General features: G+C 40.1%; 1 protein-coding gene across 7 annotated transcripts in view; it reads right to left on the bottom strand.

The window, feature by feature from the left end:
- APBA1 (amyloid beta precursor protein binding family A member 1) overlaps positions 1–16646 on the bottom strand; it is a 98917-nt gene that overhangs the window by 27682 nt on the left and 54589 nt on the right. For all 7 annotated transcript variants that reach the window (XM_077344843.1, XM_077344837.1, XM_077344844.1 and 4 more), the window contains 2 exons: positions 7150–7251; positions 2861–2900 (listed from right to left, as the gene is read on the bottom strand). In XM_077344843.1, the coding sequence (XP_077200958.1) occupies positions 2861–2900; positions 7150–7251 (142 nt within the window). The remainder of the gene's footprint in view (positions 1–2860; positions 2901–7149; positions 7252–16646) is intronic.

The following is a 16646-nucleotide window of genomic DNA, read 5'->3' as shown; positions in this document are numbered from 1 at the left end:
TTGGGCTCATCACAGCCCTGATAGTGCTATTCTGCCCGAGCAGTCTTGTCAGAGCTCTCTCAGTCTCACCCACCTCACAGGGTGTCTGTTGTGGGGAGAGGAAAAGGAAGGCAACTGTAAGCTGCTTCGAGATTCCTTCGGGCAGGGAAAAGCGGGATATAAAAACCAACTGTTCTTTATTGTTATGGTCACAGTAAACACATTTAGACTAATATTAACAATGTACATTTTATTATGTTTGGCCAATAAAAAGGAGCTGTTCATAGAATAAAATATCAAAGGACTTGTGCTGGGGTACAAAAACTAAAATACAGAACATTATTTAATACAAGGAATATTCATGTGATCTACATAAAATATTAAAACTTTATTTTAAAATAAAACCAACCAAAATGTTAGTATTCAACAATTCCTGCAACTAAGTTAGAACCAAGCCATTACTGCAGAAGTGGAATCCATTAAGCATTAACCACTCCAGCCTGCATGCACACCACCACACCATGTTAGCCCCACTGAAGTGCGCTCCTATGCATGCCTGCTTTGAAGGGAGTTGAATGGAACACATTCCCTTCTATCTTCTATCTATCTAATTATAATAATTGAGTACTGTCAACACCCTGAACCAGCTCAATGGAATTATTAATAATGATGTACTGCTGATTTTAACTTTTTAACCGTTTTATGAATGTTGTAAACTGCTCCAAGATGACAGGTTTGATAGGGACAGTTTAGAAATGTGAATGAATTAATGTATATATGTTCTACTGGACTCATGGTAACCCCAGGACCATGGGTTTTCACAGTAAGAGATGGGCAGAGGTGATTTTGCCACTGCTTTTCTCTGCACAGCAATCCCTATCTTTGTGGATGGGTTTCCCATCCAAGTACTAACTTTGGCCAACAATGGCTAACTTCCAAGTTATGCTGAGACTGGGCAAGGCAAGGCTATTCAGGGTGCTTTATTCCCCCCTAATTGCTTACAAGACCACAGTCAGAGCCAGTGTAGTATACTTACAGTGCAATCCTAAATAGAATTACACCATTCTAAATCTATTGAGGCTACGGGCTTAGAAGGGTATAAATCTGCTTAAGGTGATACTGTTAGGGTACCAAATCTGGCCTACCTAGCTACGAGGCTCACAGGACGCCTTTGGGGCAGTCATTATCTGACAGTCTAGCCAACCTTACAGAGTCCTGAGAGGATAAAGGGGGGGGAATGCATGCTGCCCTGACCTTGTTAGAGGAAAAGAAAGATAAAAATAAAAACGTAATAATTAAATTTTAAAGTTGGCTTAAAAAACTGTAGATTCCAGTCCATGCTAGCTGTATTTTATATAGAGACAGGAGCCCTCTTCAGAAACATTAAGACCTAGTACTCAAAATCTACTAAGAATCCCTGATCCTAAAGAAATCAAATTGGCCCCAACTAGGGCCAGGGCCTTTTCAATCCTGGCCCTAGCCTGGTAGAATGCTCTGCCCAATGACATCAGAGTTCTGCAAAACCTTGGACATTTCCACAGGGCTTGTAAGACAGAACTGTTATGTAGGTTGAGGCCCTGAAAATAACATCAAGAATTCTGCTGACCTTTCCACTCAAATTCAACCAAACTGGAAGGCTACTAAAACCACGCCCTTCCCTTGCTCTCTCCCTAGAGTAGAAGGCAACACAGGCAAATTAGTTTTACCTTTAAATTTCTGGATTTTAACTTACAATATTTTGGATTTCTTTCTCTATATCTCTGTATATTTAGTATATATTATATTGTTCTAATTACATGTACCATGCCCTGAATCTTCAAGGAATGGCGAGCTATAAATACAAGAATAAATAAACAAGATAAACTGTATGATTAAGGAAGCAGAATGTCAATCTAAGTGGTCAGAAGTAATAAGCCAATCTTGAGCCAATTGCTAATTGTCTGATTTAAGGCTGGTTCTCATATGAGCAGAATTTAGTTTATAGTCAGAAGCATGCAACAACATTGTTATTTACCATTCATTTCAGTGCTGCTTAATTTGCTACTTCACATGCACAAACAAACCTGCTTGAAAGTGTTTTCAAGTTTCAGTCCAGCTTTGATCTAGTGCATCAATACAAATATATTAGCTAATCTGAAATACTGGCACCATATGGGTACCCAGACACATAAACAGATCTTTTGACTCCTAATTCTTTTTTTAAAATATAACCCAAAGTTCTATCTCTATTCTAACTTCACATATATTGCGATGGGGTCTGAACTGACAGGGACTGAGCAGAAAAGAGATCCTCAAGCTGTGGTGGAAAACGTGATAAATAGTGAACCAGTTTTAAGGATATTAGAAAAGGAACTGACAATAAAGCAGTTCATATTACAATGCCATTGTCTAGTTCTGTCATATTTGGCAATGCTGTATACTATTCTTATCACCTTGTCCCAAAATGATAGTGTAGAGTGCAACCAAAAGGGTTAAAGGGATGAAATCCCCTTCCTTATGAAGAGAGGCTACAGAATATGGAGCTTTTCATAGTTGGGAGGGGGGAGTTCACAACGGGAGATGGACATGATAGAAGTTTACAAAATTATGTATTGATTGGGAAAAGTAGGATGAGACAGAGGCATCACCACCACGAAATGGAGATGTAAACAAGAAGCCAGAGTAAACAAGAAGCAGTTTTCCTTGAGCTCAACATAGTTTCAGTATTGCAAAGAGACAAAGCTTACACTTAAAAGTCTGTGGACTTTCCCTCAGAGAATCCCTGCTTAGTAAATATATTATATGATGGTGAAACAGATTGATGTTAGTAAATCTAATAGTTCTTCAATTTTATCAATAAGTTTTAAATTATTTTGCCTTAAAGATCAGTTTGATAACTCACCTTCAACATACGTTGGGAATGAAGCCAAACTTTTTCTTGACTGTAATTAAGACAAACAGGATATCAAACCAAGCAAGACATGCTGAGGTATGCACTTAAAAAAAAACTTTCAGGCAAACTTGTCAAAATTATTCATCATACAGTGACAGTCTTTGTAGACATACTATTAAATAGTTATATATATTGCAAAAACACCTGTTAATTATTGACAGGTTAATTATCCTGGAGTGCAGTGTATCAAAAAGGGATTTCCAGACCTGGCTTCAGTATGACAGCAGTTTTCATGAGAACAAGGATACTACCCACAAACATCATGTTTTAAACAAACACAGCAAGAAGTGACTCAAGGGTTTATAATGATTCTATCAATGTACAAAAGTTCCTAAGCTATAATTTATAAGCTCATTTGTATAAAATGTCTTCTGCGTACTCTTTCTTTCTGCTCTGATATAGAAATCTGGATATACTTTTAAGCAGTCTAATGATTATTCTGTTCTTTACTGGATTAAACAGTCACAATCCATTACAAAACTTTTTATTGACAGATAGCTATCAGATAATTTAATTAAATCCAAAAAACTGGCCAATCTTTGTGATTGCTTCTTCAAGGATTAGCTATACACTCACACACACCTATAGAGATTGCTTTCATGGTGACAGTTTATGCAGGAAGTTCTAATATTACAGCAGAGATTTGGTATTAAACTTTCTTCTTGGCCTAAGATTAGAAGAGAGGGATAACAGCAGTTTACTCCTCTGAGCACAGAAATAAAATATTAAATTTGATGAAGCAAACTACTGTTTGAAAAGGTAGGTGTGAGTGGGACTTGCACCCATGTTGCTATTTTATTACAAGGCCATCTACAAACAAATTAAATTATATCTACATATAATTTATAAAATATTTTAATGACATAATTAAGATTCATTTTCTGTTCACAAGCTGAGCCTTAAAAGTACTATAGGAATGTTTAGGTGAGAAAGCAGCTGATTAGTGACGCGAGAGAAAAATGTAAAAAGAGTTATTACCAAATAACTAAAGAACTCCTGCTGACAATATGTTTTCCGGAAAATTAAGTGTCAGAGTAAAATTGTGACATTTATTTTCAGCGGCCATGTGATCTATTACAGTGACTCTTCTTTTGATACTCCTACACTGATATCCTTTTAAATAATTCATCCAATTGCTATGAGCAGATTAAAGAGGTTTATCATCCACATTCAAGTAGACAAAGATAATAAAGCGACAGAACAACAAATAGCATTTCTTAGAAAAGCTTAGGAATATAAAGCAGTCTTCGATTAACAGATATGCTGCTGTACTATTATTACAGTTATCATCATTATTATAATCTTCTCTGTCAGAGAGAGTTGCTTTTACATATTTCTATTACATTCTGGAACAATGGTTTATGTCAAATACATTCCTGTAATCTCCTGATACAGTCCCTATTTAGGTGTTTGGAAAGAACAAAATTTTTCTTGCACAAACCAACTATAGTTTTAGGAATACCATCGCAGGAAGGACTGGATAGAGATCACCATCCCTGAAAGCAAATTTCTACTCTAAATTCCTCGATCAAGGGCCAGAGGTGTGTTTCTCCCAAGGCCTATAGGCTAAGTGTGCAGGGGAAGGACCATTCTGGTTTGTGCTGGACAGGTAAGTTGGAAGGGGTGTAATTGGGTTGTATCCTGCCAGGGTATTAATTTGGTTTCATCTATGTTTTATTGGGGTTTTATTGTAAACCTCCACGAATTGGCTTGGCCTGGGAGTGGAAGTCAAGAAATCAAACAAACAAACAAATAAATAAGAGCCAGCTTGGAGGAAGTTTACAAATGATGCACATCTAAGCTTTTCAGTAAAATGTTTCTCTTGAGAAAGCTACTTCTTTATTGATAGCTTCTGCTTGGTTATTCAAAATGGGGCTGATGGATTTGGCTGATACACTCTGTAGCTGCATCAAAATAGAAAGCAAATACAGTTAAAGCTGTATTATCTGGCCCTTAGTTAACCAGCAGGCTGGCTGCTGCTGACTCTCAGTGGAGAGCAGGCAGAAAGCAGACTGGACTGAGTTTTACCTATGGGACTAGAGTTGTGTGCGGCGGCATCCGAATTGGCTGTTCCAGGCTGACACAGCCAGTGACGTACTGCGGGGGGAGGCATGAGTGCCGGTATATAACTTGGCGCACACACACAGGCGTGGAGCTATATGGGACCTGCCTAACCAGGATCATGTCACTAGCCTTGTGTTCCCTGCCCCATACTGTCAGTCAACTGCATGGTAGATGGGGTTTTAAACAGGCAGGGTACCATGTGCCCAACTGCTACAGAGTTGATATTTTCATGGGGGCAGGAAGCACATTTGGCCCATGGATGCTGCCCACTCATGCTGGTCCAGATCAGTTGGCATCTGAGGGTGAGAGCCCACTGGGACCCTGCTACCTGTTCCTCCTCGCAGGAAGGGAAGAAACAGGGTGTCTGCCGTGGCTGCAGTAAAGACTTGGTTAAGTGGCATTTTTGGCTAGCCAGCAGCCCTTATTTGTCAATGACAGTGATTAACGAAGTTATTACTGTACGTGGAAACTTAACAAGAAAGCATTCCAATTTTAAGAAAAACAAAATACAATAAAAACTTGCTTTCACACTTTTTCCCACTGGTGCTCACAACTTCCAATAAAAGTTCTGAAGAAAAGTAATGAGAAAGTACTAGTTTTCCCACATAATGGTAATGACAAGGAAACTCAAAAGCTAAGTTTCACAAATGCTGTGACCACTGAATGCCAGCTTTGTTGATTATTGTTAATACATCGCTGGATCCGCAGGACCCGGCCAACTACCGCCCGGCCGCGCATTTAGTGTTCCTGGGAAAGGTAGTTGAAAGGGCCACAGCTCCTGGTGTTCCTGGAAGAAACTTTGGCGCTCAATCCATACCAGTATGGCTTCTGTCCTGGCCACAGGGTGGAGATAGTGCTGGACACCCTGACGTCGCCAGCTGGATCGAGGCAGCTCTGCTCTGTTAGTTCTTTTAGATCTGTCGGCCGCATTTGATGTGGTCGACCACGAACTACTAGCATGCCGCCTCGCTGGGACAGGGATAAGGGGCATAGCATTACGCTGGATACGCTCCTTCCTCCTAAACCGGACTCAGAGGGTGGCATTGGGGGATGAGCTATCAAGCTCGTTTGGGCTCCCCTGTGGAGTACCACAGGGCTCGGTGGTTTCCCCCATGCTTTTCAACATCTTCATGCTCCCTCTGGTCCAGCTGGTCAGGAGTTACGGCTTGGGTTGCCATCCCCTTTTTAGATCACCCCCCCCCTACATCTACATCAGCAGTGACTCCTGGTTTCCTGGATAGTTCCGCCGCCATCAGGTGGGGTGGGTTGGGTGAGCTGGGGATTGTTTTTAGGGGTTTTATGGGGTTTTTACATGTTGTTAGCGGCCGCGAGCCTCAGGGGAGCAGCGGGCTTGAAATCTAATAAATAATATAATATAATATAATATATATAATATAATATAATATAATATAATATAATATAATATAATATAATATAATATAATATAATATAATATAATATAATATAATATAATATAATATAATATAATATAATATAATATAATATAATAATAATACCGAACTTTAGTCTCAGGAAGCCAGAGGAAAAGGAACTTCATTAAGAATTCTCTAAACCGACCTCTTGCAGGGAGAGGCAACTTAAGGGACTGTATCTGGCCTCAAGCAGATAGAGTGTCCCTCTTTATCACATCTTGTCTAAAGTGGATCACAAAGAATCAATAGTACATTGCTATCTTTAAGAAATAGCTTCTCTATTGCTGGTAGATACAGAATACTATAAAACATGTTCTTATTAAATTTTAGGATAAAGCTTTTCAAAGTATAACCATGCCTTTTAAACACTGAATTGTAGTTCTACCATGTTTGACTCCACTTTGTGGAAAGACATTTTAGAAGCGGAACTATGGGAAAAGGTAGGGAAGGAATTTCAGAATGGAACTTTATCAGTAACTTTCAACATGCTGATTTCAGATAGTTAAATGTAATTGATTCCAACAGTGCTTATGTTCAAGGTCAAAGCTGTGATCTGTTAAACTTCCATCTAACAATATAAAGACTATGATGCTAAATAAGACTGCTTATCTATAAATAGAGTCTATTTGAACTAATAGAATTTACTTGTGAGTAAATATTACAGGCTGTATTTAAGTTCTAAAGCACCAGACACATTTGCAACCTAAATATGAGTAAAACCACTGATTAAAGAAAAAATACCTCTTTATTAGTGGGTGTTTCTGCCATACCACAGACATCTTGATGATGTTGCATACCTGATGATTCAGCACCTCGAGGTGAAGATGAATCAGGAGATGGAGACTAGAAAAAAAGTCAACAACATTAAATCCTGAGTCCACAAGGCATTAAAAAGGATAAAGAATTGTGTTGGGGATAGGGTTTCAAGGAAAAGAGAAAGCAAACAGAATTTAACATGGAGGGGAAAACATTTACCAGATTCTTTTTACATCTGAAATTAATGGAAGCCAATCCTTTTATATTAAATGAAATTTATTTCCAAGTAAACCTAGTAGCAATACATGTAGTATTAAATTAGACAAGTGCAAAGATTTGTGAGGGATGTCACATTTTCCCCTCCTTCTCTATTTCCTCTTTCCCTTCCCTGGTAGCCCCCAGCACCTCTCCTGTTTTTTCCTGGTCTCCTTCTCACCCACTATCCAACATATCTATCTAAGCCCCCTCCCCCCCAGCTTTTCCATCTTATCGTCTGCAAGAGTCTCTACTATAGCCTAGTTGCAGAGTTCAAGCATCCAGGCTGGGCCTAGTTGCGCAGGAGGGAACCCACAAGGACTTGCATGGGGTATTTCACTTTCCCCTATATTCCCTCCTTCACATTATTTCTTCTTTTCCTTCCTCTTGGTATCCCCCATAGCATCACTTTTCTTCATTCTCACCCACCAGCTAACCTGAATGGTTACAAATGGTTACAACCATACAAATGTTGTTTAGTAATTGCTGCTGTCCCTGGTGAGTCTGCCTTCTTCAGGGGACATAACAGTGGGGAGAGAGGGCTGTTTTGGTCTCTTATTCCTTTCTGCTCCCACCCCCTGCCACTTTGGGTTATGAAAACCAAGGCAATCCTCAACAAGTTCAATGGGAATTCTTTTCTTAAAGCTTTACACATTATTTCTGTCATTTTGAATAGTTTTAAACCTCCAGTGTATTTTCCGCACTCATTTTTCTGTAGTCTTGAACCTTCCTTCAGGTTTTTAGAAAAATCCCCTGGTCTGTTCCTAGCCCTACTTTGCGACCCTATCAATCATACCATCTTAGAGTGTTGTTTAGAAACAAATATATTGATGTTTATTTATATTGCAATATTGTACTTTTAACAATATTTTAAAAAGCTATAGTCAAGGATATACTTTATAATCCTAAATTTCAAAAAAGAAATAGTTATGTTTTGAAGACTACTTACCTTTATTCCTACCTTTTTGCTGAGGTTAGTTTATTTATTTTATTGCTACAAGCAAACTGCAAATAATAAACTATAATCATCTACAGAAATTAAGCCCTGCAATAATAAATCCATATAATTTCAAATGTGGTGCAGACCCAAAAACCTTCCAGCCTCAGGCCTGACTAAGACTTTTTTTTGTCTTTGCATGGTACTTTTGCATTTTGACTTCCTCATTTGCAATACTGCTCCCACCTTCTGATTGGGATACAAGGATTTAGGGATCCCCATTCCTACATATATTTGAAGAATGGAGCTACAGCTCTCAAAATGTTATAACCTGGAAATATTGTTGATGTTTAGGGTACTACTGGATTAAAATCTTGCTCTTCTACTGCAGGCCAATATGGCTAACAACCTGAAACTACTTCTGCAATCTTTGCTTTTAAGTGAAATTTAACAGAAAGTAAGATCATGGCTAATGACAGGACAAAGTACCAACACAGCTTTCGTAGCACTCTGAAGTGGTAGAAACGGACACAGATTTTCATAATGCACAAAGCTCTCTAATTATTAATACATGTAAAACATCCATTCTAAACATTTCATTTACTAAAAAGCGGTTCAAGAAGCAGCCAGTACATTTTCAAGGGCAGGAATATAGCTCTCCCTCCCATCTTCCTTACATCTGTTACTCTTTCCTCAAATCCATTTACTGTTAATGTAATAAGAAGTTAGAGAAAGTCACAAGATACTTGATGCAGTTCTACTGCTAGAGCTACACTGGTCTGGCCCCTGTAAGCTGTCAGTCTCAACTGGCCTCCTCTTGATAATATATGCAAGTTGCTCTGAGACTTTTCAAATGAAAACCAGAAGAAAAAGAGTTGGTTTTTATAACCCGCTTTTCACTACCATCAAAGCAACTTACAATCACCTTTCCTTTCTCTCCCTAAAACAGACACCCTGTGAGGTAGTGGGGCGAGAGACCTTTACAGAGTTGCTTTGTAGGAACAGCTCTAACAGGACTGTGACTAGCCCAAGGTCACTCAACTGGCTGCATGTGGAAGAGTGGGGAATCAAACCCAGCTCTCCAGATTAGAAGTTGCCACTCTTAACTACACCAAACTGGTTCTTAACCGCTACATCCCTTTGACTGGTTTTCCTTTAAATGGTCTCAAAGAAACTGTGGTCTGAAACCTTCAGAAGCCTTCTAGGCTATGGACACATTTGCAGGCTATGGACCAAGCTATGGACACAGTTGCAGGAGTGTTCCTAAAACCATGCACTGAAAATTAGTCTTACCCCTACTAGGGATGTCTATATAGATATCTGTAGTACTGAACCCCACGGAGGTCCCGAGTTTCCCCAGGATCCATTCCCAAATGTCCAGGGCTTCCCAACCTGGATCTGGCAACCCTACCTCTCACCAATACAGAAAATGGGAATTGAAAGGAAGTGCCCATTAAAGATATGCTGCCTGACCAATGATGGCAACACTTCAGGTGGCCCTTATCCTTCCAATGATTTTTATTTTTCCCATGCTAAAAATAAATTCATGAAGAGAAAGTGCTCACTGCCCCAGGCGATACAGCATCGACTGCCCTTAACTCCAAAGAAGGCTGTTTGAAAGGACTTTTGCTTGTGAGTATAAACATCCCATGTTGTCCATGGGAAAGAAGCTTTTTAGTCTTCAATTCTTTTAGCACATGGGAAAATCTGACACAATAAATGCATGTAGCTAATGTGGAATGCAAGATTTATCTGGTTTTCATAGCCTACATAAAATAATGTACTGCCATTTCAGGGTTTTGTGGTTATAAAATATTTTATTCATTTGAATAATTACAGAGATACTAGTAGAAAAGATACATTCCATTTAAGAACTGCATAACTATTTCCCATCTATTTTCTTGTATTCCCACTAGAAGATTTGCTTATGTGAAATGTAACATTTGCAATCAGACAAGAATACCAAACACATGGCTTCCAACACAGTTATTTTTCAATTTAAATATACATAAAAATATTCTACTTACTGCCGCATAAGCTGATGCAGAGATAACTAAAACGTCAAGACTGAAAACTCTTATTTGACCCAAATTTCCAGTAAAACGATAGATGTTTGTATCTTATATCTACAAAAGCTTGACAGTACTATCTGATGTATACAACCTTAATTCAATTCTATATTACACTGCTGGATTGTCTTCAGAGGGTAAATAAAATTCTGCAAATTGCAGTTTATACTCTTGCGAGGCTTCACCTACCATTTTCCTGAAATATTCAGCCTGATACATCCAAAAATTCTCCATTTTGATTTTGCTGCTGCTCTGCTTGAACTACCAAGGTTGTCTCCTACTCAGCAAGAGCCTTCAGATCTTTCCCCCAGTGGCATTATGTGCCTGCAATTTGCAAATGAAACCTGTAACATGAGATGCTACCTATGTAGATTCACCTTCTTTGTTACTGTGCTACAAAAAACATGCTGTAAGATGGTCATTCCACCACAAGCATTCTACCCTAAGCAGGCTGCCCTTGTTTCACAACAGCTGCTGATTTAAATTTGCTGAAAGTACACATCTGAAGTAGAATAACTGTACTATAAAATATGATATGTATATTATACCAAGATTTGCTTAAGAAGCGGATTTGATCCTTAACCATGGATTCATTTTTTTAAGTTTCTAATTTAGAACAAAAAAACAAATATACAAAGTCTGCATGCATGTAAGTCTGTTTGTGAAGTCCAATTGTGTTCTGTGAAGTTAATATTTCCATACTTTAATTGGTTATATTATTGGGTAGAATGTCCATTTTAGTAAGAGAAAGCAGAGTAAGATTTAACAAATAGCTTTTTTAACCTCTTCTGGTACTTTCAGTAGAAGAAACAAAAGAGGTAAGATTCAGTTGTGTAAGAATTACAAATACTTGGGAGTTAACAGGAATCCATTGCTCTATGCAGGGCTTCCCTTGAGACTGCTCCAGAAAGTTCAACTAGGACAAAAAGCAGCACTGCATGTCCTCATAGGGACCCAGTGGATGACACATATGAAACCTGTGCTCTCCCAGCTGTATTGACTCCAGAATGGAGACTGGATTAGTCTCAAGGTTTTGGCATTAACCTTTAAAGCCCTAGACGGTCTGGGACCAGTATATCTGCAGGACTCTCTTTTCCACTACACCCCTCCCCCCCAAAGGTTGTTAAGATCATCAGACCAAAACTTACTGAAGTTTCCAGGCCTTCAACCAGTGCCCTGGCCTTTTTGGCCCTGGCCTCAGCCTGGTGGAATGCTTTGCCAAAGGAGATCAGGACCCTGTGGAATCTTAACCAGTTCCAAGAGGCCTACAGTTGAGGTCCTGATAGACCATCAAGAAGTGGTGGCCTCACTGCTAGAAATCAAGGGAAGATCTGCAGTATATAAATTGAAGAATAAATAAATAAAATAAATAAACCTAAATTAGGCGGGGACTACTATAAACAGGAAATGTTTTACTGATTTTTTATTTTATTTTATTGATTCTTATTACATGTTGTTCCTTATTACATGTTGAACATCGACATTTTAGGAATCAGTGAACTAAAATGGACAGGAATGGGTGAATTTAATTCAGATGACCATCAGGTATACTACTGTGGACAAGAATCTCGCAGAAGAAATGGAGTAGCCTTCATAATCAATAAGAGAGTAGGAAAAGCAGTCTTGGGATACAATCCCCAAAATGACAGAATGATCTCAGTTCGAATCCAAGGCAAACCATTCAACATCACAGTGATCCAGGTCTATGCCCCAACCACTGCTGCTGAAGAGGATGAAGTTGATCAGTTCTATGAAGCCCTACAACACCTTCTAGAAGCAACGCCAAAAAATGATGTGCTTATCATCATGGGGGATTGGAATGCTAAAGTAGGAAGCCAAAAGATAACCGGGATAACAGGCAAGTTTGGCCTTGGAGTACAAAATGAAGCAGGGCACAGGCTGGTAGAATTTTGTCAAGAGAATACAATGGTCATAGCAAACACTCTTTTCCAACAACCCAAGAGACGACTCTACACATGGACATCACCAGACGGTCAACACAGAAATCAGATTGACTATGTGCTCTGCAGCCAAAGGTGGAAAAGTTCTATCCAGTCAATAAAAACAAGACCAGGAGCTGATTGTGGTTCAGATCATGAGCTTCTTGTTGCAAAATTTAGGCTTAAATTGAAGAAAGTAGGGAAAAGCACTAGGCCACTCAGGTATGAACTAAATCATATCCCCGACGAATACACAGTAGAGGTGACAAATAGATTTAAGGAATTAGATCTGATAGACAGAGTGCCTGAAGAACTATGGACGGAGGTTCGCAACATTGTACAAGAGGTAGCAACTAAAACCATCCCAAAGAAAAAGAAATGCAAGAAATCAAAATGGCTGTCTGAGGAAGCTTTACAAATAGCTAAGGAGAGAAGGGAAGTGAAAGGCAAGGGAGAAAGAGAAAGATACACCCAATTGAATGCAGAATTCCAGAGAAAAGCTAGAAGAGATAAGAATGCCTTCTTAAATGAACAGTGCAAACAAATAGAAGAAAACAATAGAATGGGGAGGACCAGAGATCTTTTCAAGAAAATTGGAGATATGAAGAGAACGTTTCATGCAAAGTTGGGTATGATAAGGGACCAAAATGGTAGGGACCTCACAGAAGCAGAAGAGATTAAACAAAGGTGGCAAAATTATACAGAAGAACTATACAAGAGCGAGCTTAACATCCCTGATGACCACAGTGGGGTAGTTACTGACCTGGAGCCAGACATCCTGGAATGTGAAGTCAAATGGGCCTTAGGAAGTCTGAGCAACAATAAAGCTAGTGGTGGTGACAGCATTCCAGTTGAACTATTCAAAATTTTAAAGGACGATGCAGTAAAAGTGCTACACTCAATATGCCAGCAAATTTGGAAAACTCAACAATGGCCACAGGATTGGAAAAGGTCAGTTTACATTCCGATCCCAAAGAAGGGCAATGCCAAAGAATGTTCAAACTACCGCACCATTGCATTAATTTCTCATGCTAGCAAAGTTATGCTCAAAATCCTACAAGCTAGGCTCCAGCAATATGTAGACCGAGAACTTCCAGAAGTACAGGCAGGATTTCGAAGAGGCAGAGGAACTAGAGATCAAATTGCCAACATACGCTGGATCATGGAGAAAGCTAGGGAGTACCAGAAGAACGTCTACTTCTGCTTCATCGACTATGCAAAAGCCTTTGATTGTGTGGAGCACAACAAATTGTGGCAAGTTCTTAAAGAGATGGGAATACCAGAGCATCTTATTTGTCTCTTGAGAAATTTATATGCAGGTCAAGAAGCAACAGTGAGAACTGAACATGGAATCACTGACTGGTTCAAAATTGAGAAAGGAGTTTGGCAAGGCTGTATACTGTCGCCTTGCCTATTTAACTTGTATGCGGAGCACATCATGAGAAATGCGGGATTAGAGGAGTCACAAATTGGGATCAAGATTGCAGGGAGAAATATCAACAACCTCAGATATGCAGATGATACCACTCTAATGGCAGAAAGTGAAGAGGAACTAAAGAGCCTGTTGATGCGGGTGAAGGAAGAGAGTGCAAAAGTTGGCTTGAAACTCAACATCAAGAAAACAAAGATCATGGCATCCGGCCCTCTCAATTCCTGGCAAATAGATGGGGAAGAAATGGAGATAGTGACAGATTTTATTTTCCTGGGCTCCAAGATCACTGCAGATGGGGACTGCAGCAAAGAAATTAAAAGACGCTTGCTCCTGGGGAGGAAAGCTATGGCAAATCTAGACACTATCCTAAAAAGCAGAGACATCATCTTGCCAACAAAAGTGCGTTTAGTCAAGGCTATGGTCTTCCCAGTTGCAATGTATGGCTGCGAAAGTTGGACCATAAGGAAGGCCGAGCGTCAAAGAATTGAGGCTTTTGAACTCTGGTGCTGGAGAAGACTCTTGCGAGTCCCTTGGACTGCCAGGCGAACAAACCGGTCAGTCCTAGAGGAGATCAGCCCTGACTGCTCTTTAGAAGGCCAGATCCTGAAGATGAAACTCAAATACTTTGGCCACCTCATGAGAAGGAAGGACTCCCTGGAGAAGAGCCTAATGCTGGGAGCGATCGAGGGCAAAAGAAGAAGGGGACGACAGAGAATGAGGTGGCTGGATGGAGTCAGTGAAGCAGTAGGTGCAAACTTAAATGGACTCCGGGGAATGGTAGAGGACAGGAAGGCCTGGAGGATCATTGTCCATGGGGTCGCAATGGGTTGGACACGACTTCGCACCTAACAACAACAACATGTTGTTACGAGCTCTGAGGATTTAGGAAGGGCAGGTTATAAAAATAAAAATGTAATGATTAACATTAACAGAAGCAAAAATGTTTAAGAAACCTGAGAAAGAGGGCTGCTATACATAAAGCAATCAGATTCTCCTATAATCAGGGTAGGTCCAGCACCTTCATGGCTGCCAGTTCTAAGATGCATTTGGCAGAGGTGATGGCTATAACAAGCAGCACCTTTAGCAGGAGGAGCCAGAGTTATACCTCTTGCACTTGTTCAAATGGAAGAACCACATTAAATATCCAGGAAGGAATATAGTGTACTACTGGCAGGCTGGAAAGAGCAGCTCCTCTGAGGAAACACGATGGCTGGATGGCCATACAGGGCCATCTAGTCCAACCCCCTGTTCAATGCAGGATCAGCCTAAAACAACCTTAATAAAGTACCTGTCGAACTGCTGCTTAAAGGCCACCAATGAGGGGGAGCTCATTACCTCCTTAGACAGCTGATTCTACTGCTGACTACTCTAACTGTGAATTTCTTTGCCTTGCTATCTAACTGATACTGTTCTACATTTAGTTTAAACTCATTACTGTGGGTCCTATCCTCTGCTGCCAACAGGAACCACAACCTGCCCTCCTCTGATTCACAACTTTTCAAATCCTATCCTTCTCATCCTCCTCATCTCTACGCTGAACATTCCCAAGTCCCTCAGCCTTTCCTCATAGGGCTGTCCCAGATTGTTCTCATTGCTCTTCTCTGCACTCTCCTAATTTTGTCCACATTCTCTAGATTTTGTCCAGGCCTCTAGAACTGCACACAGTAACCCCGGTGCAGTCTGACCAATATGGTATACAGTGGGACTATGACATCTTGTGATTTTTATGTGATGCCTCTATTGATACAGTCCAAGACTGCATTCGCCTCCTTACCATCGCATCACATTGCTTATATTTAGCTAGCACCCCAAGATCTCATTCATGCACACAGAAGTGTATCTCCCATCCAGCATACATGCTTCTCAGTTTTGTGACCCAGATGTAGAACTCTGCACTTACTGAATTGCATCTTGTTTTCATTTACTCACTTTTCCAGCTTGTTCAGATCTCTACCTTCTGGGGTGTTTGCTACTCCTCCAAATTTGGTGTCATCCGCAAATTTAATGAGGACTCCTTCCATCCCTCATCCAGATCACTGATTAAAATGTTGAAAAGTACCACACCAAATACTACACCCCCTGGCACCCCACTGGTCACCTCCCTCCAATCTGATGAAATACCATTGACAACTACTTTTTGGGTACGATTTTCTAACCAGTTCCCAATCCACCTAATCATCTGAAAATCCAGCCTGCGGTATGTCAGTTTATCCATCAGAACATCACGGGGAATCTTGCCAATAGCCATAGCAAAATCCAGGTAAACAACATTAATTGAGTTTACAGAGTCTAGTAAGCCCATTACTTGGTCAAAGAAGGAAACCACGTTGATCTGGTAGGACTTTTTGGAGACAAAGCCGTGCTCCCTTCGCCAGATCAACAAATTGTCCTTCACATCTTTGCAGATCGCCCCCTTTAAAATATCTACATTATCTTCCCTGGTATCCGAAGAAGTGTGCATGCACACGAAAGCTCATACCTTGAATAAAACTTTGTTGTTCTTAAAGGTTTTACTGGACTCAAAAATTATTCTGCTGCTTCAGACCAACACAGCTACCCACTTGAATCCATTATCTTAGAATCATAGAGTTGGAAGGCGCCACATAGGCCATCTAGTCCAACCCCCCCCCTGCTCAGAGGTCAGAATCACTGGCCTGTAGTTTCCCGGGTCATCTCTCCTCCCTTTTTTGAAGATTGGAATAACATTTGCTCTTCTCCAGTCTTCTGTTACATCTCCAGTCTTCCAGAGCTCCTAAAGATAATTGACAAAGGTTCCACAAGCTCTCCAGAACATACTTTGAAAAAGGAATGCCCTTGATTGGAAGTACAACTGAGACCAGAGCTGCCAC

This window comes from Paroedura picta, chromosome 7 (genome assembly GCF_049243985.1).
Source record: "Paroedura picta isolate Pp20150507F chromosome 7, Ppicta_v3.0, whole genome shotgun sequence".
Lineage (NCBI taxonomy): Eukaryota > Metazoa > Chordata > Lepidosauria > Squamata > Gekkonidae > Paroedura > Paroedura picta.
This window is presented reverse-complemented; position numbering and strand designations above follow the sequence as displayed.